The sequence below is a fragment of the Apostichopus japonicus genome, chromosome 13, assembly GCF_037975245.1.
Source record: "Apostichopus japonicus isolate 1M-3 chromosome 13, ASM3797524v1, whole genome shotgun sequence".
Classification (NCBI taxonomy): Eukaryota; Metazoa; Echinodermata; class Holothuroidea; order Aspidochirotida; family Stichopodidae; genus Apostichopus; species Apostichopus japonicus.
Genome location: NC_092573.1, coordinates 22,755,147 through 22,779,444, shown reverse-complemented (window position 1 = coordinate 22,779,444; position 24,298 = coordinate 22,755,147). Strand labels below are relative to the sequence as shown.

General features: G+C 34.6%; 1 protein-coding gene across 1 annotated transcript; it reads right to left on the bottom strand.

Annotated features, from left to right (window-relative positions):
* Positions 1-15,415: 15,415 nt before the first annotated feature.
* Positions 15,416-20,250, bottom strand: LOC139978767 (uncharacterized). The gene has a single exon (XM_071989251.1). The coding sequence runs from the start codon at positions 19,568-19,570 to the stop codon at positions 18,485-18,487; it is 1,086 nt and encodes a 361-aa protein (XP_071845352.1). The 5' UTR covers positions 19,571-20,250; the 3' UTR covers positions 15,416-18,484.
* Between the last annotated feature and the right edge of the window lie 4,048 nt (positions 20,251-24,298).

Here is a 24,298-nt window from a genome sequence, read left to right as displayed (position 1 = left end):
ATATATATATATATATATATATATATATATATATATATATATATATATATATATATATATATATATATATGTGTGTGTTTTATAGGCAAGTCGATTGGGAAAAAAATTCTCGAAACTGCAATCCTCTATTGTACCAAGTCAGTAAGGTAACAACAATGTTAGATTTTATTAGCGTGGATAATCACTAAAAACGACTGTATTTTGAGTCTAAGCAAATACTTTTAAAGTACCAATTTACACACATTGTTGATTGATTCTATACTACACTTCCAGTAATATTTTGATTCGTAATATATTTTAAATGTGCAATTTGTTATCTAATTATTTTCAAATGATGGCATGACCTCGAAATGACACGAAATCAATTAAAGTTGTATGTTACTTTAATGAGCTCAGTGAGTAATCATTCTGACCTGCCATGCCATTTAATATATAACATAATTGGATTCTTTGTAGGCTTCAATCTTACCCAGAGATCTATAATGTGGTTAATATCATTTGACTTCTCTTAATTACGTTCAAAACATTTTACAGTTTATAAACAATCTTCATCTTTCAGAGTGTCATGACTTTGGAGGACACGAGTGAAAATGTTGGTTTCCATTAACCGCACAATCCATGAATGATCGAGTTTGGCTTCGAGCAGATAAATAGTAAATCATGCCACAAATGTATTCACACTTTCCATTTTTTCAAAGAGCATTGGCTTTGCTTTTGATTGTCATTCAATTTCCAACATTTTGTCAAAAAACTATTATCTCTGATTTAAATTAAGATTGCAATTGGTAACCCTTCTAGAACGTTTGCACCACATGGGCTGATATGATATGATGTGATATGATATGATATGATATGATATGATATGATATGATGTGACATGATATGATATGATGTGATATGATATGATATGATGTGATGATATGATGGTATGATATCATATGATATGATATGATATGATGTGATGTGATGTGATGAGATGTGATGTGATATGATGTAATGTGATGTGATGTGAAATGAAATGATATGATATGATATGATATGATATGATGTGATATGATATGATATGATATGATGTGATGTGAAATGATATGATGTGTTGTGATATGATGTGATATGAAATGATATGATGTGATGTGATGTGATATTATATGATGTGATGTAATATGATATGATATGATGTGATATGATATGATATGATATGATGTGATATGATGTGATGTGATGTGATGTGATATGATATGATATGATGTGATGTGATGTGATGTGATGTGATATGATACGATACGATACGATACGATACGATACGATACGATACGATACGATACGATATGATATGATATGATGTGATGTGATATGATATGATGTGAAATGAAATGAAATGAAATAATATGATATGATATGATGTGATCATATCATACTTCAATCCTAGAATATCAGAGAATTGTCAAACAAAATGTTTCTTTAAAACCATCGATAAAGATGGTAATCATGGTGATGTTATTTTCCCTCTTTCATCTTTTTGATACTTCCTAGTGTACCCTCCCGTCCACCGATTTCAACATTTCGTTTCTTGTCCTGTTCATGTTACCTTCCTAAAGAATGTCATTTCCAATTACCAGGCTACGTAGATTTGAGAAGTACCGGACGACAATATATATCTACGTATACAATGTGTGTCCTCTGATTTCAACATTTCCCCAATGTGTGTACATCAAGCGAAATCCCCGAGAAACCGGCGGTCAACAGAAAGCGAGCAAGTGCAGTAATTACTTTTTGTGCATGTACCCACCTCTAGGCTCCTCGATGTCTGTCTTATCCTGAAGGGTTGGTTCTCAGGTGGATTTGTTTTTAAACAAGATTGATCATTGATTAGTGAAACAATGGAACCACGCAACGCAAAAAAAAGGACCCTATGGCCGACGGAGTATCAAGCCCTTATCAGTCATGGCGAAAACTAAAGACACTCGGATTTCTCGAGGCTACTCTTTATTAAAATAAGAAAGAGAAATTGACATCAAATTCTCCCTTTAGCAGGGTTGTTTTCAAGGGCTAAATTATAAAGGGCAATTAAATATCATTTTCTTGAAAAGGTTACACTTGATTTGGGACACCTACCCTGATTCCATACGTCTGTGTTCTACTATATTAGTGAATCTGAAGACAGGAAATATCGCTGAGCCCATCAGCCAAGTGACGGCGATATCGAGTCTACATATCATGTTGATTTTTAATATCAGTATATAGCTTTAATTTTCAGCATAGTTGGAATTATGCGTGGTTACAGCATATATCTTCGCAACCACCTTGTCCATGGGGATCGGTTTGGTAATGTGGACTTTACACGTCATTATGTAATATCAAACTATCCAATTAATTTACCATCATCAAAAGTGCCGCACTGAACTTCATTAAAATCATATTTGTTTATTTGTTTACATTTTGATCGCGTTGTAAAGTAACTAAGTATATCTCATATATTTTTTACATCTTTAAAGACATTTTTTTTTCTTAGATGGAAGAGAGTATGCAAACTTGTTATTTAAGATTTATGATTTTAAGCACGTTTATTGCATAGCGTGAAATATATATTTTTTTTTTCAAATTGACGTTTTTACCAATTTTTTTTCATATTTAACACTTTTGGACTGTAAATGTACTTCGAAAAAGGGGTAATTTTTTGTTCTTCTTTGGTTTTCTATTATAAGTCGTCATAGTAATGTCCTTTCTACACAGTTTCCGTACGTAGGTACCTACATGTTACCGACAGCAGTCCTAATATACCTATTAGCGAGTGCTACCTACCTTACTGGTATGTCATCATAGAACTGAATAGACCTATACGGTACTTATAGTGTATGGGGCAGAAAGCCCGTGTTAAGCCGCAGACCTATCAAGTGTCAGTGCGAGAGAAATAACACGAGATGAATAATTTAACTTATCTTTGAATTTTTACAACTAAAAATACCACGCCTGTATAAATATATATTATTGCTTCATTTCTAGTGCGCAGTTCATCTATCCATGTCAGAGAGGTGATATGATAATTATGAAATCGATCTAGTTCTCCTTTCGTATTACCACATCATAAAGGCTGATGTCCCTTCGATCATACCAAGTTAGGGGTGTAGTTCGCTTAACCTTCAAACGTTTATCACTCACGGAGACAGTATAAGACAATTTGTGAGGGGTGGGGTGGGGGGGTCGGGTCGGGTCGGGTCGGTGTGGTATGGGGTGTACGAATGATGTGGGTGGGTCAGTTTCGAAACTTAAACAATTATTTGTAGTATGGGAATTATGTTTCTTTTGCACCGAGGCACACATTTGTAGCCCTACTCGTCGTTCTTCCTACATCCTCCACCGTCACCTTCCTATTTACAAACATCACCCATTTTGTTTCCAAGTTCGCTCCTCTATCGCTGAAAATAAGCTATCTAATACCAACAATCACCAGCTTGATAACTCAAGTTTTTAGAGTATACAGGATTTAAGGACACGGGTTCGAATCCCGCGTGTGTATATCAGTTCTAGGCTCGAACTTGTTAATGTCTTCACGTGAATGTGTTTATTACCAGCTAAACGCATCTCTTTTAGTAGAAACAAATCTTTCCTAATTATCTTACAAAGCCATATGCCACGAATTTCGCGAAAGAAAAACCGGATGTATGTGTCCTACATACTAGTCTAGGGTTATGATATAATTCATTCCATAAGAGATATAAGCAGGTAAGCTGTTTAGATATTGGTGGGGGGGGGGGGGGGGGGTTAGTATAGCTGTGGCATTCTGGGTTCCCCTTTTGTACTGTGGATATGGCAACAAATCTCGGATACACTGGGTACTGTTGAATTTCAACCAAACTTCACTTAATAGGATTGCAACGAAACGACAAATATATAAGAGACCTGAAAATTGAATCAAACTCATTTTTAAGATGAGGCCAAACCTCACAAGAAAAGTTTTCCCTTATGTACCCTTTCCCAGCTGTCAGTGGCAATTACTCGTGAATTTTGCGAAGCGTCAAAAGATGACTTTCACCAAATGGGGCAATTTTATCGATAAAACGAAGATAGCACAGATAATTCATGTATATGTATCCGGCAATGGTTTCTTTGTTCATTAATACAGACGCATAGATCAATAAGCTAACATTTTATCGGGATATTCTGGTGAATGTCATAGATTGCTTAACACAACAATTATTGTGGAAATGTTCTACCCCTGTATAGGCCAAAATCACATCTCCACAACATTTAAGTTGTGTGTCCAAGATATGAATTCCTCTATTTCATATTCGGTTATTATATTTAAAACAATAGCGCGTCATCAGCAGAATTGAACGATGCCAATGCAATCATCAGCTGCGCATGTGTTTTTCCTGTATAATATATCACTCACTCATTTATGGAGGAATATTCTACAAAACTAAGTTGCTTTTGCATGAAATTCTAACGGCAGAGAACATTGGCAGCTATAAGAAAGCATCCAAAACGTATCACATTTCAAAGATAAATCAACAGAAAGTTATAAAAGGATAGTAAGGCTTTTGGAGAAAATCTGCCTTGATGACAAGCCCTTGAAGAATCGAGGGTTTAGTCTGTCAAAATAGGTTAAATTCAATTAACCAAATCTCGAGTTGGGGATAAGATAAGTAAGAGTAGATTATTTTTACTGTGGCAAATATATGTATTTCCCCCTCTATATTAGATATGTGTTTTATTGACTGCCATTGGAATACCCCTTTAAAGGATTACATCAGACGCGAAATCAACTTTGATATGTTACTGCAGCCAATTAATAACAACCCTTCAATCAGCGTAAGTTATATATCATCCTTGAAGCATATGAGGCTCTTCAGTCAAAGTGCCTGGAATACTTAGTCTAGCACACAAAAAAGAGACATTAACTTAGGTCCGCCCCCTAGAATAGAACCTCAAAACCTCAAAAGGAAAGTTTCCATACTTATATATGGCCTCGCAAGGCAAGTAACAAGTTTATAACGCATTAAGCATGACCGAGAACATATGGTGTTCTTTATCATTTAGATGAGGAGTTACATGAATTTACATAACATAATATTAATATTAACAATAAAGCTTAGACCGAAGAAGCTGAAGTCATGAACCTTAACTAAACCGTAAAGGCACATTCCTAACATCATTTTTGTTTTGTCTGAATACATCTTGAAAACTAGAATAGATAAAGAAATTATACACTTGAATTCACCCCCTGTTTTCAAACTGGTTTTTTCTTCTTCTAACTTTTTTTGTACGTAAAGAGAACTATGACATATCAAGCCTATATGAGTACTATCATCTTTAAATATTTACCTCAGTAGAGGCGGCGTGATCCTGGAAAAGAAAATATAGAAAATAAAACGAAGCAGAAGTCATTTTAGAAACTAGTACCTAGTCGCGCTCATATAAATGAAGGAGTATATTTCTGCGAACAATAGGTGTACTTTACGAACAATAAATTGTATAAACTTTGGCGATGTTGTACTTTGTAGGACTTGGTCTTCATGGATCAGCCTTAGTATATTTTCTATTGGAGGGGAAGTGGGCAAGTGGGGAAGGGAGGGGGGGGGGGTAAAATCCTGAATCCTGCGATCACCCCAGCCAACCCCGTTATTCACCTCAATTGTCACTCTCAACTCCTTATTAGACAAAAATTCTTTCTGAACTTGCAAGCATTTGAATGTCAAAGGTTCATCTTTCAATTTTTGAAAATTAATTTCTAAAAATAAAAAATAAATGTCTCGATTAGGCTACAGCTTAATGCAGAGTCGACAATGACGTTAGCTTCACGCTTGTGTTCTTAATATATTTGTTATGTTTTATTCATTCTAACAATTCCATAAAGAAACATCTTTTTTTACAATTTAATCAATGAGCATGACACCATTGTATGAAATGCAATACCATCCTTTTCCAAAATTACGTTTGCGATTTGATTAACACCCATCAAGATTTTTTGTTTATTATAAGTATTATTTATAATTTGTTTATCCTTTTGGTATTACTGGCAGGAAAACTAAAAGGATATACAATAATCATTCAAATCGTTCCAAGCCAAGAAAGTATATATCATTTAAAGAGATACCGAAATAAAATAACTGCAGGTCTTGAAGGGGATTTTATTACTTTAATAAATTAAAGCATGTATAGACCTTTGTAAACAATACGCGAATGTTTATTTATTTATGACAATATTGAAAATTGGTGGGACAGGAATTACAAGTAGAAACGGATTAGTAAAAAGCGGAACATATGTGCATAGAGAGGAAGACCGAAAACAAAACATGTGATAATATTTCTTAATTGGAACATACCGTATATTGGTACTGCAAGTGGGTCATTGCTATACTATTACATGAGGATGAGAGGGGGGGGGGTGGGGAGGGTGGTCCCTGTGAACTCGACTGCACGTCACTGCTTGGAAGGTAACCTGTACCTCCAGAATACACCTGTCTATAATCTTTCGAGAAACTTGCCAACATGTTCCAACTTTTTCCTATTATCATTTAAATCTTTTGTACACACATTATTCTAATTAAGTCCTTTACTTCATCACTAATGAATCCTGCTTAGAATGCTTCTCAGTTACCCTATAACACGAAGATAATCTCTCTCCATCCTCTTATTGACAAAAGACTTAACCTTTAAAGTAAACTCTACCTCACAGGTGAAATTGTCTCCGACCGAAAATTGCGCAACTTTTGATCGAGCTGTTTTAAAAAGGCCGTCCGTCGGATTTGAAAGGTGTGAAAAAAAGATCAATGCGCATTCGGCAGTCCATAGAATTAGAGGCAACAAGCACAAAGTGGCTAGTGATCGATGCTTTGTGTTAATGGTCAGTTAATTCAAATACGTCCCTGTCACGATTTACACACCTATATAATTAATTTATACAAATGACAGACGTCAAAGAAGCGAATTGAATACAATAGTTTCAAATCTCAGTGCAGTGTTAGTGGAGTTGGAGAGGAGCAGTTTGTCTTTTATTTCCCTCTTTCTTCTTCTTCTTTATTGTTGTTCTTTTTCTTTAGTGTTTGTTCTTTTTCTTTATTTGTTTCTGTCTTTTCTCGCTTTGAAGAATTGACATGTCTATATTGATTGGTTAGATGATACTGACAGGAACACGTTGAAGAGCTGATTCAGTTATCCTATATCATTAACACACTGACAAACCCACAACGATTTAAGAATACCGCCCCTGATTATACTGTAACATATTCAAACGGCAATACCACTTCAGAAACGAGGAATAGTCGACCATTAATTGAAAAAGTTGACTAGTTTGTGTCTGATACAATTAACTTATATCTCAACTATAAACATGCAGGCAAGTTGAAAGAAGTAACACTTCACTAACATGGGGTTGGATAAAAATTATACATCAATTTCTGAACTTAGTGTACTTAATTGATATTTAGGACAATGTGTCATGCATATATACATACCTGACAACACGACAACGTAAGTACAAGTATAATTCCCCTTCATAGGTACGATCTGATGGGTACAAGGCTCCTAACTTGAATACCAGTATACTAAAAGAGATCAAAACCACATCCTCATTGCATTCTATATTGCGAAGATATGCTCTTTTTATTTTTAAATTTGGTGATTATTTGAATATGCATCAACAACAGAATAAATGATGTCACGTGGTCAATTCACCTGAAAATGTCTTTTGTTTGTTTGATGTCTTCTTTATAACGTTTCAATTCTTTATCCACAAAGTAAACTTACTGTTTCTATCACAAAAAAAAAGAAGTTAAATTGTGATGCGATTCTAACTTATACGGAGAAAAGTGCCAGCTAAGCAAACATTCCAAGTGTGTAAGGTTTCAATTAGGATAAATCAACAAGGAGATTATAATAGCCTAAGTAGAGCTTCTGAAGAGAGCATTGTCCACAATGACATCGCAGATCACCTATTCTGTACTAATCCAATTCCTTGAGTAATCGCGGGTTAACTCAATTAAAATAGTTTAGATTCAAACAACCTTATCTTGAATTAGGGAACAAGATTTTGAGATGGGGGTTTTTCAGCTAACAGTGTGAGATATTTTTCTCTTTATATACCGGAGTATCCCTTAATCTCGCCCTATAGTTTGTTCCCCGAGTACAAGAATGAGTACTAGTAAATATATATATATATAACAAACTACAGACTGTGAGTAAAAAGCACGGTCTCACTACAAATCTGCACACAAAAAAACCTTTCATTCGTGTTGCTGAATAAAATTTTGATAATACTAAATTTAACAATATTTGTTATTATTGAATATTAAATCATTTGTTTGTTTGTTTATCTTTAAATGCAAAGGATAGAAACCATCAAGTATCGCAAAATAGAATATTTTTCTTATCACAGTATTTAAGTGGTGTTGATTATTCTGAAAAACAACTATACTACAGTAGAATATAGAGTAACAGGCTTTGTCAATATAACAACAGCAGTAAAAATATTTGTAATCATTGCATAAATACGAGGTCAATCGAATCTTTATAACTGTAGTGTTATGTAGTTATGTCACCTTGACATGATCTAAAACCTTTCAATTCACCTGTGTTTTTCGTTGCTAGGGAATCTGTTATCGATCATGCTACACCACTGTCGTGGCACCCTGTTGTGCGATAACGATTGTTTATTTGCTTTGCAGGTTACTTTATTCTTCATCATTCTCTTTTTATTAAAAATTGCTTTTATGTGGTCGGTTCGGTTCAGGGTCTAAAGTCGGTAAAAATATAGAGGAAACGTTAAAAAGAAATGACTCAGTCGCGTAAATGAACCAATCAAATGGACAGATATAAATCAAAGATACCAGTGGGTGCCATGAAGTAAGTCTAGATTTATTCTATATTTTGGTATGATTGTAATATCGGAACAGAGTATATAACTATCTATATCATAAAGAAAATCCAGGTTTACTCCAAAATAATTTTGATAATAAATATAAGCAGAGAAATAAGATATGATTCAATGATAATTGACAAATAATGAGTACTGTATTAGAAAATACCAATGTATATAAATATATATATATATATGTTTATATTTTTTATGAATTGTAATGAGCTGGAAATTCCAGTGCATAAACTTCCGGCCTCCATCGGGATTCGCACTAGGGCCTACCGCTTTATATGCGAACACCCTAACCAACTAGGCTATATGCACGCTGATTGCGAGTCCAGAGGTGCGATGGAGGGGGGGGGGGGGGGGCTATCTGTTAGGTTAAAATGTTACGTTAAAATGGTGTTGGGTGTGCATGTCCTGGCTGCAAGGAGAGGGAGGGACGAAGGGGCGAAGGAACTTGTTATTTACCAGCATTCTTTTACTGTTAAATGAAAGGTTGACGTAAATTGCGTAACAGCAAATCAACTGTGGAGAGGAGCACAAATGAATGTTTATCTCTGTTTGTTTAATTGTTTTCAATGACGAAAATTGTTTTAAAGGAGTCCATGAAGAGAAGTATCGGTTACAATTTCACAAGGTTATTTTTTTCTATGCGACCACATCGAAAATGTTCAATGTTTTAGCCTACATAGTTTAAATTGTAGGCCCATCTGTATAGGCACTTAGTAAAATATGGTTGGGTTTTTTAGAGAGTTTTCTCGTTATTATATAACATTAATTTAATCTTGATGGTGATAGAAGTCAGATAAACCGACCTTTTAATCCACCATGGCCATGCATGAAATATACTGCACAATACGTCTCTGCTATAGGCTATTTACAAAGGGAACAAGTTGAAATGATTAGCCCAAGTCCCCTCACCTTTCATGGCCCATACCTCACTTCCCCACCCTCCCCCATCTGCAAAATTTTATCAAAAGAGTTTTGTAGGTAGCCTGGCTATGTTCTAACCTAGTGAGGTATTAGAATACAGAACTAGTTTTGTATCATTATCATTTCAGCACTAACACGTACCCCTGACGATACAAGTATATACAGCTTCCCTATAACCGGAAAATTTTACAATATGAAATACGCAAATATGTTATGACTTGTTTATCTATCGCTTAATTAGCAATCTCCTTTTAAATTAAATTCACATCTTACAAATCCGTCCGTGGGGTCTTTCTCTGACACGTCGCTGGCAGGTTTCTTCCAGCTTGCACATCCTAACTCCATATCCTAACATACATACCTACTTATACCCTATACCTTCACATGTCAATAAAAACAGAACGGCTATACGGAGCCCAAGTGTGACGTTGCCCGGGGGCATAGATCTTTAACTATTACCACTCACTCTGCTATTGCTCTATGACTTTGCAAGGTCCGTACACTCATTAAGTCGCATGTATGCAAACACCAAGTTGTCATGAGAGACTTAACTCAAAAGGTAAATAAATCTAAGGTCAAAGTGAGGAACATGCGAACAGTTTTTCTTCATAGTTTTTTTTACAATTTGCAGATTTTTAACCGAATGCTAAAATAAAGACGCAACATAATAGCGAGAGTATATAGTTTTAAGATCATTACATATACATCTTTCAGCTGATGCAAACACATTAAACGCTGCACGACACAGGAGTATTCAATACAAATAAAACCAGCTTGTTATTAAAACTATACTCGTACAATATTGCAGACTGATAGGTGACTTCCTCTGTAAATCTAAATATTTATAAATGTTTAATTTCTTCCATACACACTTAATCATCTTGTATGCTAACGTATAACTTTTCAAGGTTCTAACAGTTTGAAAGTGGATTGAACAGTTCAAAAATAAAATATAGAAATAAAATGATGAACGAAATAACAGTTGAGATATGTCACCTCGAATATCAAAAGAATAAATTCTTTTCCAATAATTTTATTATGAAACTAAGAAAATGGTTTATTAATCACGTTGATATATTTAAAGAAGAAATTATGAATTTCATCACTGCTATAACCCCGCTGTTTGATTTTACCTGCATACATGGACTATGCATTACCCTCCAAATATATAGCAAGATTACACATTCAGCAAATGATATCTATTTTTTCATTCGATTGTATAATGTTGCGTAATTCTAATCAAACCGCGCATGTAGCTTACACATATCTGGATATTGGTCAATATAATAAATTTGTGTTCACAGCAGTTTCTTATAGTAGGAATATTTTGTTATAGTTAACAAGTTACTAACGGTATCATCTAAGATTAAAGTATTTGTATCATGAAAAGTTCAATAACTCTTTTATTGTACATTTATGAATTTCAAATTTGGTGTCATATTTAATTGAAGTCGGGTTTAATGTAAAACACAGCATGGAAGCACTACAGTCTCATGTAATAATTAATACGTTGAAAATATATGAGATATTGAAGACCAAAAAAATAATATGATAACGTTACATATGGAAGTAAAAAATATATCAGATAAAAAAAAATAATAACTTGCCTTTTTAGTCCTCATTTTTTCTGCTCCTTTCCGTGTATTCATTAGTCCTCGTGTTTGTCATTTTCATCAGTAATGAACATCCTATTAACGATGACGTCATAATGAAATAAGCGTCTTACCGGGGTGCTGGCTCCTGGCTATAATTGCTGCTCTTGATGGAGACACAAGATGGAGGAGGGTTGGGTGGCCTCCCAAAAATTTCTCGGACAACTCATTTGAAACCATTAACGATGAACCATGATACCTATAGTACTATTGACATTGAAAATGTTAACAATGCTGCCATGCCTTATGGGCAATCATTTTATAAAGTATAAGAACGTGAAAAGCAAATGGTCTATTTGTGACCTTGGACATATTTATATATCTATATAAATATGTCTTGCTTCGATTGGTTTAATGCATCCGGTATGTACCCGACAATGGGTTCTTCTCTTAAATGTTGTTATCTGGCCAAACACATATACTGAAGTGTTATTGAAGAGCTATCTTAAAATCCGTCGTCAAAACACATTTGAATCATTTTTACACGGCTCGTTGTCTATTTTAAGAAATATTGTTCGCCCTTTGGGGTAAACGTACATATAGGCTAGATGTATTTACATCGACATTTATTTTGTACAACAATGTAAAGAAACCAAGTCGATAATGTGATTATGGTGGCAAATGTATTGGATTTGTAGAGCAAGGTTTACTTTGTATTATTCATTTTTTAATTAATTTTACATGGTTGTTTGTTTGAAAACCTTTTTTTGCATTAATTTGCGTAACTCTGTTTAACTAATGAATGTTAAAATTCCGCACCAGTTATTTCATGTTAGTTAAACTGGCCAATTTCAACATCAGCTTACAAAGAAAATGTTTTTGTCTTAACATTTCATATTTGCTATTGAGATGTGATTAATAATAATAATAGGAAAAATATTTAGGCGACCGAGTTTTCTAAATCCAATGGCGTTCTTAATGAATATTTATGTTGTGAAAATATCAAAGAGGTTGCTTTATTAGTTCCATTAATGCCTTTCATTTTCTTTTTATTAGTGAATAAAATTTGGTAACATTTTCAACGAAAACACAAAATCCCTCTAATATCAACGCAACAGTTATTCATATTGTATTTACAACTTGAGTGACTATTCTTGAACATAGTGAAAAATGCCTTTTTGTATATTTATTTCCCCCCTTTCTATTAGTAAATACTAACTGAATCTCAATCAAATTTAATCCGTAAATATTGTAACAACAACAAACCCTCACAGGCAAATATGTCGCATTTTACAAGAAACGTTTTAAGTATTAAAAGCAGATTTTGACTGAAGAGAAATAAAGACAGGTATTGCTCAAAGTGAGCTATCTCTTTGTCAACGTCAATCAATTCAGATTGGAAGCAAAATTCTGAGGTATTTTTATTCATGATCTTAATGTAGTCTTGAATCAACCATTCTACACAAAAAAATAGGTTGGGGTGGGGTGGGGTGGAAATGGGGGGGGGTTATTAATTGGTATTATGAGCATTTTTTCCTTACGTTTTTTTCTTTTGTGCATCTAGTATCGTCATGCTTTGATTGGCTGTCTACTAATTCGCAACAACATTTTAAATCTGATGAGTAAAACGTGAGAAGATTTTGAGGAAAATAAAATCGCCAAAACAGTTTTGTTTTGACATAAAATAGGGTCAATAACATATGCCGATAAATAAATTAAGATAGATATTACATATGACTTGTTTCATTGAACAAATTCTAAAGGATCTGGTTTGATCGAAGTGTGATACACGACATTACAACAAAATGGAAACCCCCCCCCCCCCAAAAAAAAAAATAAGGTTCTTGCATTGTATGACTAAACCTTCATATGGTTGACATTAAAATCAAACAAGTTAAGGTTCTATTAGTCAACAAACAAATTTGTTTTTCTTGTGAACTTTATTTCTTTAAAAACACCCACTTTTTTAAGGATTATTTATGTGGGAAGATATAGACCCTGAAGAATATCTAACCGAAAAAAATCCCTTATTAACTTACAGTAGCGTCTCTAAATTAAATCATGTACACACAGAGCCAACAATTTAACAGTTACACTGTATCTCTTGTGTGTGAACGCTTCCCGTATGTAGGCCTATCATCTGTACACCAAAACCTGTGAATTAACGTGTTCAGCTTTGCCTTTTCAAGGTTGGACACCCAAGGTATTCCGAGACAACAGAGAAATAACTTTAACGGTTGCACCATAAAATCAATCATAATCCTTGGTTTATTGAAAATATGTAAACTTTTGACACCCTCGCAAGAGAAGGTTGTTGGTACTCGGAAGAACCCTGCTGGTAGGGGTATAGGAGCAGGAACGGATAGTGAAAGGAATGGTATAATTCAAGCTTAAAGGACCGTTCCATGTCAAAACTCTTGTTGGTTAGATCAGCTTTTTGGGAACGCATTGCGAAATTTTGGAGTTTTGAAATATACCGAGAAAAATTGTGGAGCATTAGAAAGTTTTAGTGACAAAATATGAACGGAAAATTGTTAACACTGATTGCAAAATCTTATCTTGAAACTTGATAAATAAGCCTACAAATGTAACAGTACGTGTTTGAAATAATTCAGAAAGACTGCAGCACTAAAATCACTGGAAAAGAAGATATTGAAAATTTGATGTTTAAAATATTGATCTATAAATATGTGATATATCAATTTGAGGATACGATTTTGTATTTCACGGAGGTTACATTTTAAGCATCATTCTTTTGTATTTATATATATATTTTTTTATGTCTGTATCGCAAAGTAGTTTACAAATTGAGAAAAAGTAACTAATTTATATGTAAGTTATTATTCTTATGTCAATGCATAGTCAGGTTTTTCATTCTTCTTGAGTTATTCAATTAATTTTAGTATTCCTAGTTTACAACTCAATAGTTACAACATTCTTGGAAGTAACTGATTCTTTTTACAGTCGATAATTTTAGTCGATTATTTTATTTTAAAGTATTCAATATACGTTATATATCAGTTGTTTGGATACAACCTGTAGTACAATGTTTAAAATATTGATATAATGCCAATAACCAGATATTAATACTCCAATAACCAGATATTAATACTCCAATAACCAGATATTAATAATCCAATAACCAGATAGTGATAATCCAATAATCAGATGTTGACAATCCAATATTGATTTTAGCAAGCGATTAATACTGAAAAGATTTGATTTCACCCACACCGTACGGCAATTTAAGAGGATTAGCCACACACATATACATATATTTAATTTGATTTTTTTGGCTTTTCACGAAGAAAATTGTAGACATATATATTTTTGTACGCCAATAACGTTAGTTTTATTGGTTGGTCTCCAGAGAAGAGTTGACTGCAAATGTAAAGCAAGCAATAAATATAATTATTAGGACAAGTCATCGATTTAATAGCTAATTTATTGGATATTCGTGGGAACTTTTTCTTCCACGAGTCAGAGTTGAACAATTGGAGGTAAAAATAAATCCGTTCTACGCAATCATACACATGTTGGATGTCGACTATAGAGTTATTAAAATAATATTGAGCAATACAAACCAATAATAGTAAAGCTATAAGGACAGAAACACGGTAAGATGAAGCTACAACCATCACTTGTCGTTTGAAGAAAAGTTTTATAAAATGTTATGATATTGAATAAAACAACAGGGAGTGATTTGTTTTCAAGGATAATACGGAGCGAACTATTTATGATGAAGATTTTTTAGTGTGAAAGAAATAGGAGTAAATTTATCTATTATTTCACTTCTGGCAGTACAGGATACCGTACCATTCCTTATGTGAAAGATATTCCAATCTCCACCCTAGTACCGTTTCCCTTCAGACATTATTTCTAAAGAAGCGTTAACTTTAATTTTTGTAAATGTCAAAAGCATGGCATTTTTTTCGTAATTTAGAAATAATCTCTGTGGGAAGTTTTTTTTAGATTATTTTTTTTTGTGACAAAAATCACTTAAATATAAATAAAGTGAAGAAAATGTATATATTTTCAAGTCATTCTTTTTTATTACTGACTCAGTAGGTTGTACACATATTGCCTTAGAAATCTTACATCTTACACAAAATGTACATATATGATATAAAATATTTTTTTCTTAGACAAACTTAGTATAACTAACCCCCCCCCCCACACCGCCCCTCCTTTTCTTGTGGGTTTTTTTTCCCGCGCAGCATTATGACATATAAAAATATTTCCCCCTAGCAGGCATACGATTAGGTCTAGATATCTTGAAAAAACGCTGCAGAGTGTCTTTGTAACTTGTTTATATTATTCACACCAACATGAGCGGATCATCTCAATAGCGTGATAACGGGTACGAGAAACTAAAAGAGTGCAGGGAGTGACTATACATTGAAGATATATATATAATAAAAAAAAATGTAAAAAAAAAGACACTAGTGACATTATAATACAAAAAAACCTGCATCTCTCGGACTCGGTGGGAAAATTGAAATATTGGGGACAGCGTCAATGACATTTTTGTAAATATTAAAACGTAAATATTTGAACATGTTGTCATCGAGCCATCACGGTGTGTGTTTTGTTAAATATAATTCACATGACAAATTCGTTTCCGACCTGATCATAACCCGAATTCAGAGAGTTTCTTCTTTTTTTTAAAGACATTACCGATCAGTGTCAGTGTTTTGAAAAGGTAAACACAAAAAAAGAAGAAGAATTTTTGCTCAAGTTATAAAAGAACATGTCACTTAAATGTAAATAAGATAGACGCATGCACCGGGCGTGCACGACAACGATCTCGTTCTTGAGTATCACGGAGGGACACACGCCGTTTAGGAGATCATTCGATCGGTACTTATTTCTATATTCCTATCCATAAATCATAAAACAGCTGGAGAATAATGATGGGAGAGTTAGACTCATTCTCCCTTTTGTCAATTTCCGTTGATTTTAACACGAATGATTGTATTTTTCTTTCATTAAGGTCGCATAATTAAAGTCTAAGTTCTTTTTAGTAATAAGAGATAAATTTTTCGATCGGTCCTATCATCGAGAAAGAAATCATTCTTGTAGGATAAATGTCAAAATAAATACGGAAAATTTGTTTACTCTAAAGGACTAAAAATTGTTGGACTCGTAGTAGAGGAATGCAAGGACATGAGGAAAGGATTATTTTGTTTGTTTAAGCTTGAGTGTAAACAAACAATTAAAACAATTCTTTCTTATGTTATACTGATGAGTTGTTTACATGTTATTATGATGCATCGTTTTAAAAGCAATATTCAAGATTCCAACAATTTAATTTCGAATACATAATTATATGAATTTCCGACAGAGTTTAAGCGTCTTAATATGTGTATGTACACTACAAACTTTATTTACGGGTAGCGTTGCTTTAAAATATATGAAAGAAAGATATTTTACTTAAGAAATTTCTTTCGCTTATGTCACCTCACTCCCTTAATTGGAAATTCTTTTAAAACATGGTAAAGAGAATAGGAACTGTATTTTAACATTATAATAATAATAATAGAATGATAAACATTTTGTGGGTTATCCGCAAACTTGACAGACTACCAAATAAGGATTGCCTAAAATGTCAGTTAAAATGACAAAAAACGAGGATATTGAATGTTTCTTTAAATATAAATTATTAAGTCTTTCGCTATCACTATATATTTAAAAAAATAAAACCATAACAGATGACTAACTTAAATCTCAATTTATGAGTTAAATCAGATAATCTGCGCTCTTATAGACCTATTTAACTCCATTGTCCAGTTTGTGGTACGTCACTATGACGTAATAATGGCGGTAACCTTTTGACTTTCTTCTTTCATTCTTGATTTTTTTTTAGTCCAAAGAATAACAAAAATGGAGGGAAAAAACGTCGATACGTTATTACATATTTGGACAACTTTCAATACAAAAATTGGATACCTCCTGGGAAACCTTGTGGTTATTTATAAATACAAAAGTTGTGTATATGCATTGTAGATCTACAGATAAATTACACGATATCAACTATAGTCATATTGTATAGAATTATTATGATGTGGCAATGCGAGATATTTGCTGTATATATCTAGACAAAATTGCTCCGTGAAATTAGAGAATATTTCTTAAATGGTATAAACCAGCAGCAGCAACAATGATTTAAAATGCTTAAATTAATTCTGTTTCTGTTGGAAACTTCAAAGTACCCAAATTATTTTCTGAAACTATATCTGTAAAATATTTCCAATAGAACTAAGGGATCAGGAATACAGAATATATGGTAAGACATGTGTACCATAGACTATGAATATGTGTCACCATTCATTGTTAAAGTTGGTCAATTCGAATGGTAATTGTCTTATAACCGTTCCCAAAGTTATTTTAAAAACACATACTGAATATGAATAGTTTCATAAATTTATGATTTTTGTTTTTATAACATTTATTTAGAAAGACCACAAACGTACAAATAACAGGTATTTCATAAAAAAAATACAAAACAATTCATGGTCATGTATGTATACAACTTTGAAATTTCAAATGGCAGAAAGTTGAGAAGAACTTAAAAGTGAAATTTAAGATAAATTGTTCTTCTCTTTTTTAAATATAAATTCAAAAAGTCCAAATGTTTTTGGCACAAATACAAAACAGCAGATAGAGCGATATGACTTAAGTTTGCGATAGCATTTAGTAAAACAAATATACACATTGTCCAACACATCGTAAAATATGTGTCCAAATTTCTGTTTAATTGGGCAAGAACGTAAAGAAAGTTATAAAACTTAAAAAAAACTCTTGAAAACATAAAAATTTTCTGCCCAATAATCTGGAACAGCTATGACCGTTCTTCTTTCATGATTTTTTACCCCTTTAAAAAATCAGTGCCTTTTTATCTATAGCTGCTTCTCGGAGGGAAATGGAAAGTTGAATTTCTTGTTTTATTTCTTTGTGTCTGTTTCATGATTTATATAATAAGTAAAACGATACTTTATTTTTATTATCAAAGAGATCAGTTCTTTTGGCCTTCGCCAAACTGTCTTTCCTTATTTTTTTGAAATATTTTTTTAAAATATTTTCTCCACACATTTCTCCGTCATGTTTCCTTGTCTGTTGTACTCACGTGATGTTTCGGAGGAAATCGAAGCAGGGTTGGTGGAAGGGGGCATCCAATTCCGGCTGCTGGTAGCATGTGGTGTATCCCCATTCCCATGGCAACGGAAGGGGGTATCGCCAAGCCGTGTAATGCAGCAGACTGTTCAAAAGAGGGTCTCAGAGGTAGTGGAAAAATTGGTGGGTTTCCGTGAAAATGTGTCGGTCTGATTTTATGACTGCATTTATTGGTACACTCGCGACAATCATTGCTACCACCGAGTGCTCGGTTTGACAAATCACAACACCCCTCTGGTAACCCGAACGGTGGTACCAAGGGTCTCCATGAGAAAGACGGTGTCATCAACTCCATTGGGAAAGATTTTGAAATGGTTGATCCAGCAGTATGTTTAATGGTAGGTGGATTAGACTCAAGCTGCTCGGGTTCCTTGGAAGAAGGGACTTTGGTGGCGTTAGATGACGGCTTGAAATCCGGTGAGATAATATTGTCGATTGAAAAAGATTGTTTAGGACTAGAAGGTGACTTGGAAGCCGGTGGGCTCGGCGGAGTACATGGAGAAGTTGCCGGTGGTGTACAACATTGCATTGCAGGATTAAAATAATTTGGCATTGCATAAGGAGGCACTGGCCCAAGGGCAGCGTAAGGTGGAATCCCTAATTTGACTTGGTCCTGAAACACTTTGGCCGAGTCTATCTGTTTGATATTCATATGAGTATCAATCGCTGTGATTCTAGGCGATTTAAATCTCTTCCTTCTTCTTAGAAAACTGCCATTTTCAAACATATCCCCGCTGAGAGGGTGAAGCGCCCAGTAGCTCCCCTTGCCGGGCCTGTCCGGTCGTCGTGGGATCTTCAGGAAACAATCGTTAAATGAGAGATTATGTCTCAGAGAATTTTGCCATCTTTGAGTGTTTTTCCTGTAATATGGAAATCTGTCCATGATGAATTTATATATTTCGCTCAGCGGAAGCATTTTTTCATCTGAGTTTTGTATCGCCATTGCCGTTAACGAGATGTACGAGTAAGGTGGCTTAGCGTCGCTGTAGGTATTTCGGGCAGGTCGAGGCATTGTCACAACTAATACACCTTCAAAGCTCGAGAAGAAACATAAAAAAAGGTTGCCACACTATCAAAAGAGCCCAAAAAAATCACCGCTAGAAATGTATGAAGCCAAAAAATAAAACAATAATTTTGAAATCTTCACTGTGTCCTGGTATCATCTGTCTGTCCAATGATCCATTGGAAAACTTTCGATATGATTGCTCAAAATATAACCCCTCTCTCTCTCTCTCACTTTCTCTGTCGACTTATCGTTTTAAAGTAACTATCTGTAAGTATACTACTTGATAAAAGTCCTTCCAAGCAGAGCCAATTGCAACTGGTAACCCCACAGACACGGTGTTTATTAAAACAGTCTATAACAACGCAGGAATCGGTCGCTGAAGCAGACGACACTGAAACTGTTACATGAGCATCTTAACTGCTTCTGATTTAATATTGTTTCAGCAAATATATATCGATGTATACATACATCTATATATAATTAAAAAGAAGATAAGAGCGAGAAAAATGGAGATAATCTTGAACCTCGCAAAAAGAGGGACTGCGGTCTCGCCTCCCGTCGAGAGTAATAACTGGACACGATCAAGTACTTTAACAAGGCAATCGGTATATTGATACGGCATCCGTTAAAACCAAAGACCTGCCAATCAAAGGCTCCAAGTAGGCGTGGAAGATCCTGTTAAGTTTCCAATTGGTACATAAGTGGCTGAAATCTTATTAATAATCACAACTGATTTTATGTTTGGCTTTTGTTTGTTGTGTTAAGGTAAGCCGTTGTTCGAAGGGTTTTGAAACTATAAACAGCAAGAGTGTAAACCGCAACGCAGTCGTGAATATAATAAACAGTGGCGCACTTTTCGATAGTTGAAAGGTACAATACTATATAACCATGGTGTGTACACTGAAATCTAAAGTTTGTGTGGACTCACTATTGTCTCACTTGAAGTTATCCGAGCAGAAGGAGACAGACAGGTGCGCAATAGAGTCAATGAAAGCTAGTCGACCGTAACAGTTTAAGCCATATATGTGTGAACTGTATTTTCATGGGAGTCTGAGTATAGCCAAGTTACCTGTAATAATACAGGTTACTGTAATAGTGCATGTTGTCGGGTAGCAATGTGTTCCACTCAGCGTGCAGGACTATAACTTTGTCGTAAATAAGAGATGCTAGGGCACGGGTGGGGGGGGGGAGGGGGATCTGGGGTGGAGGGAATTATACCACAAACAGTCTTTTGTTTTTACTGAGTATATATGTGAAACCTTTCAATTATCTTTAAGCCCAGTCTCCACCTGTACTTAATTGCCCTTCAAGTGGCGTAGGTGGAAGAGGTGCTGGCTTCAAAGTGGCTTCCGCGTTCTTGTTCTTCTTCGGGGTCCAATTTTTTTTACCTAATGTACCAAAAAAAACCCTTCTTATCTACCTATGAAGCTTTTCTCTACGATCAAGAAAATTTGAGAAATCGACCTTAAAGATAGCTCACGCAAAATGGTGGCGCTTTTCACCGTACCCATGCATTACACTCTTCTGTTGATGATAATGGAAGCAAATCCAAGTTGTCGAATGTTTCTTCAACTGATGTTTGTACAGAGTTCTTGAACTATACGTTAGACCAGGGATGTGTTTGTACCGAGCTCTTGAATGAACTACGTTAGACCAGGGATGTGTTTGTACCGAGTTCTTGAACTACGTTAGACCAATGAGGTGTTTGTACAGAGTTCTTGAACAACATTAGACCAATGAGGATGTGTGTATCGAGCTCTTGAACTACGTTAGACCAAGGAGGTGTTTGTACCGAGATCTTGAACTACGTTAAACCAGGGTTGTGTTTTTACCGAGTTCTTGAACTACGTTAGACCAGGGAGGTGTTTGTACCGAGCTCTCGAACTACGTTAGACCAGGGAGGTGTTTGTACCGAGTTCTTGAACTACGTTAGACCAGGGAGGTGTTTGTCATCGTTAAGGTTAGACGAAAATAAAACATTATGTTCTTTGGTATAAAACCATTTTACATCACAAAAGTTATTAAAGTACCAGTTTTTATTTCCAAATATAAATTGGAAACTATGATTCTGTCTTACTTTGGTTTCTACCTGCTATTGTCTTTTTCTTTGTTTATTGGATACCGATATTGAAGAAAATGTTAATGAAAGTAAAATAAATAAAAAAAAAAATAAATATATCAATGTCAAATTTTGACTATCGACATGAAAACACATTTGCAAGATTGCTTAGACTATGTTTCTCTTTCAAGAAGTGGAACTGTTACTTGTATCTCTGGACTGTGCAATTAGCTTCACACATTAATTTGCAGATAAATTAAAAAAATATATAATAGCAAGGTTATCCTTACATATCCCCGCACAACAATTGCACGCTCGCTTTGTCTATTGCAGCTATCGCAAAGAACAACACAAATATTCTCTCTTTCATTTTATCAGTCAACACAAAAGTCTTTTACCAAATGTTTCAAATTGACAGATACATTTTGTAACGTTTGAAATTTTCCTGTTACGGAACATATTAATTTGTATAACATCGAAAAATAATTATACACGCTGCTCCATATACTTTAAAGTGGTTCCATTTCAGCATATAGCAGTAAAGGAGCTAAGAAAAGAACACATCAACCATGAAAGCAGTAAATAACAACATATTCTGCATTCTAGAGACGGCAAAATGTGGCAAAATAAGTGAAATATTAAAGAGATTTATGGCAACAAATGATATGATATGGGAACTTTTAACGTTTCGTCGCAGACCTGCCAAAGACCTAAAAAGTGCATGGGTTCATTTCCTTCACTTTTTTTTCAAAGTGCCATTGGGCATTGAAAATGTACTATAACCTGAACTCAGTTTGAGCTATAAATACGAAATACGAAAATAAATATAAATATATATAAAATAAATATAAAACCTCGAGCATATGTGTAAATGTATGCGTTGTGAAAATGAAGGAAGGACTTCTATGTTCTATCAAAATTTATGTGCAAAACGTGGAAGTTGTCTTGATTGTCTTTTTACTGAAATATTCAAATTTTGCAAAAGAAATCGTCAAGGCAGAAATATATTGCTCTAATTTTTTCGAAATTTCTCCCACAAATGGCATAAACCGATTTAATTCTTACCAAGACTGGTTCGGATTTGTTCTTTATACAATAATTATAATTCTTAATCCTTACAAATAATTAATTAATAACTTTAAACTTAACCTGATCGGTATCTATAGTCAATGGTGACGTCATATCCACAATCCAGGTCTGATTTTATATTTTTTCCTTTTTATTCATTTATTCTTTATACAAAATAATAATTGTTAATTCTTCCAGATAATTCGTTGATTTTAAACCTAACCTGATCGCTATCTAGTCAATGGTGACGTCATATCCTCAATCCAGGTCTGGTTTTATTTTTATTCCATTTTCTTGAAAGAAGTTTAATAACTCTATATCATAGCCGTTCTTTTACATTCATCTAAAGAGCTCAGAGTGGGTCAAAGACCTTTGTACTTGATAACTTTCTAAGAAGTCATTGTTAGCGTCTTATTCGAGTTCAGAGAAGGCATGATGTGTTTGATTCTTGTCTTGCTTCTGATGAGCTGACCGTCCTAACGGACTGTGTGCACACTATACGGGGGCGAGCAGGCGCGTAGCCAAGGGGGGGGGGGCACCGCCACCCCCTTGAGCATATTTTAAATTTTTTTTTTTATGATATCGCTAGTAATTTCAAAATAAAAAATGCTTAGATGCAACTTACAAGGCCTGGGAAGTGCCATTTCCAGCGATCTGGGATCTGTGTTTACCCCTCCCTTGGCAAATTCCTCGCTACGCCCCTGGGGGCGAGCCTCCAAAGTTTCAAAAACTTCATTATAGTCAAATTTCACCAGACTGATGGAGGCTAGCTTATAATGGTCTATAGCATATGAACTTTCAATTGTTTGCCTACAGACAACCTTTAAAGCACTTTTCACCAGCCTCATGTGTATGAGTACAAATTCCTTGTACGGTATAGTATCTCTGTCTGTTCCTGACACACCGTCTAAAAACATCGCCATCTGACGGACGGTTGTATTCTCCAGAATTAAAATTGGTTTTCAGCAAATTTAAAGCAAAGATTATATTTCCGTTAGCATGATAACTGAACTCGGTGACCGGTTATTGCCAGAAACTCTTTCAAACCGGTAAAACCAGAAGAAGTTATGTCCGGTATTTCGAGTCTCGGTCACCGGTATCATGTGCTTGCCCTGAAGGACTATACGCCATAAATCAGTGTTTTGGATATTAAACACATTCTGTTCGAGTTGCTTTGTCGAAATGCCTTAAGTTGTATTACTTGGTTTTAAACCCAATCGATCGAACAATGACTTTAATGACGATAATTAGGTTTAATCACAGACCCCCATCCTCGCCCCTCCCACTCTCATTCACCCCAAGACCCGTCCCGCATACTAGTTGTGAACACTTGTCAGAGATGGCCAGTTTTAAGACATCCAGGTGTTTGAAAATACATTTGATTGAAGACTCATATATGATATAATCGTTTAAAACAAAGAGGTTAAAATGATCCCAAATTAGCTCTGACATGTATAGTCATCCACGTCCTACAATCAATTGACACAGGTCTTACTTCCTGGTTCATATAAAAATTATTAGCAGAAGAACAGGTGAGAAGGATCATTGCTAATTTTCTTCTCCCACCACCCCTCCCCCTTTTTTTTTGAAGGTTCGTAAAGGAAATC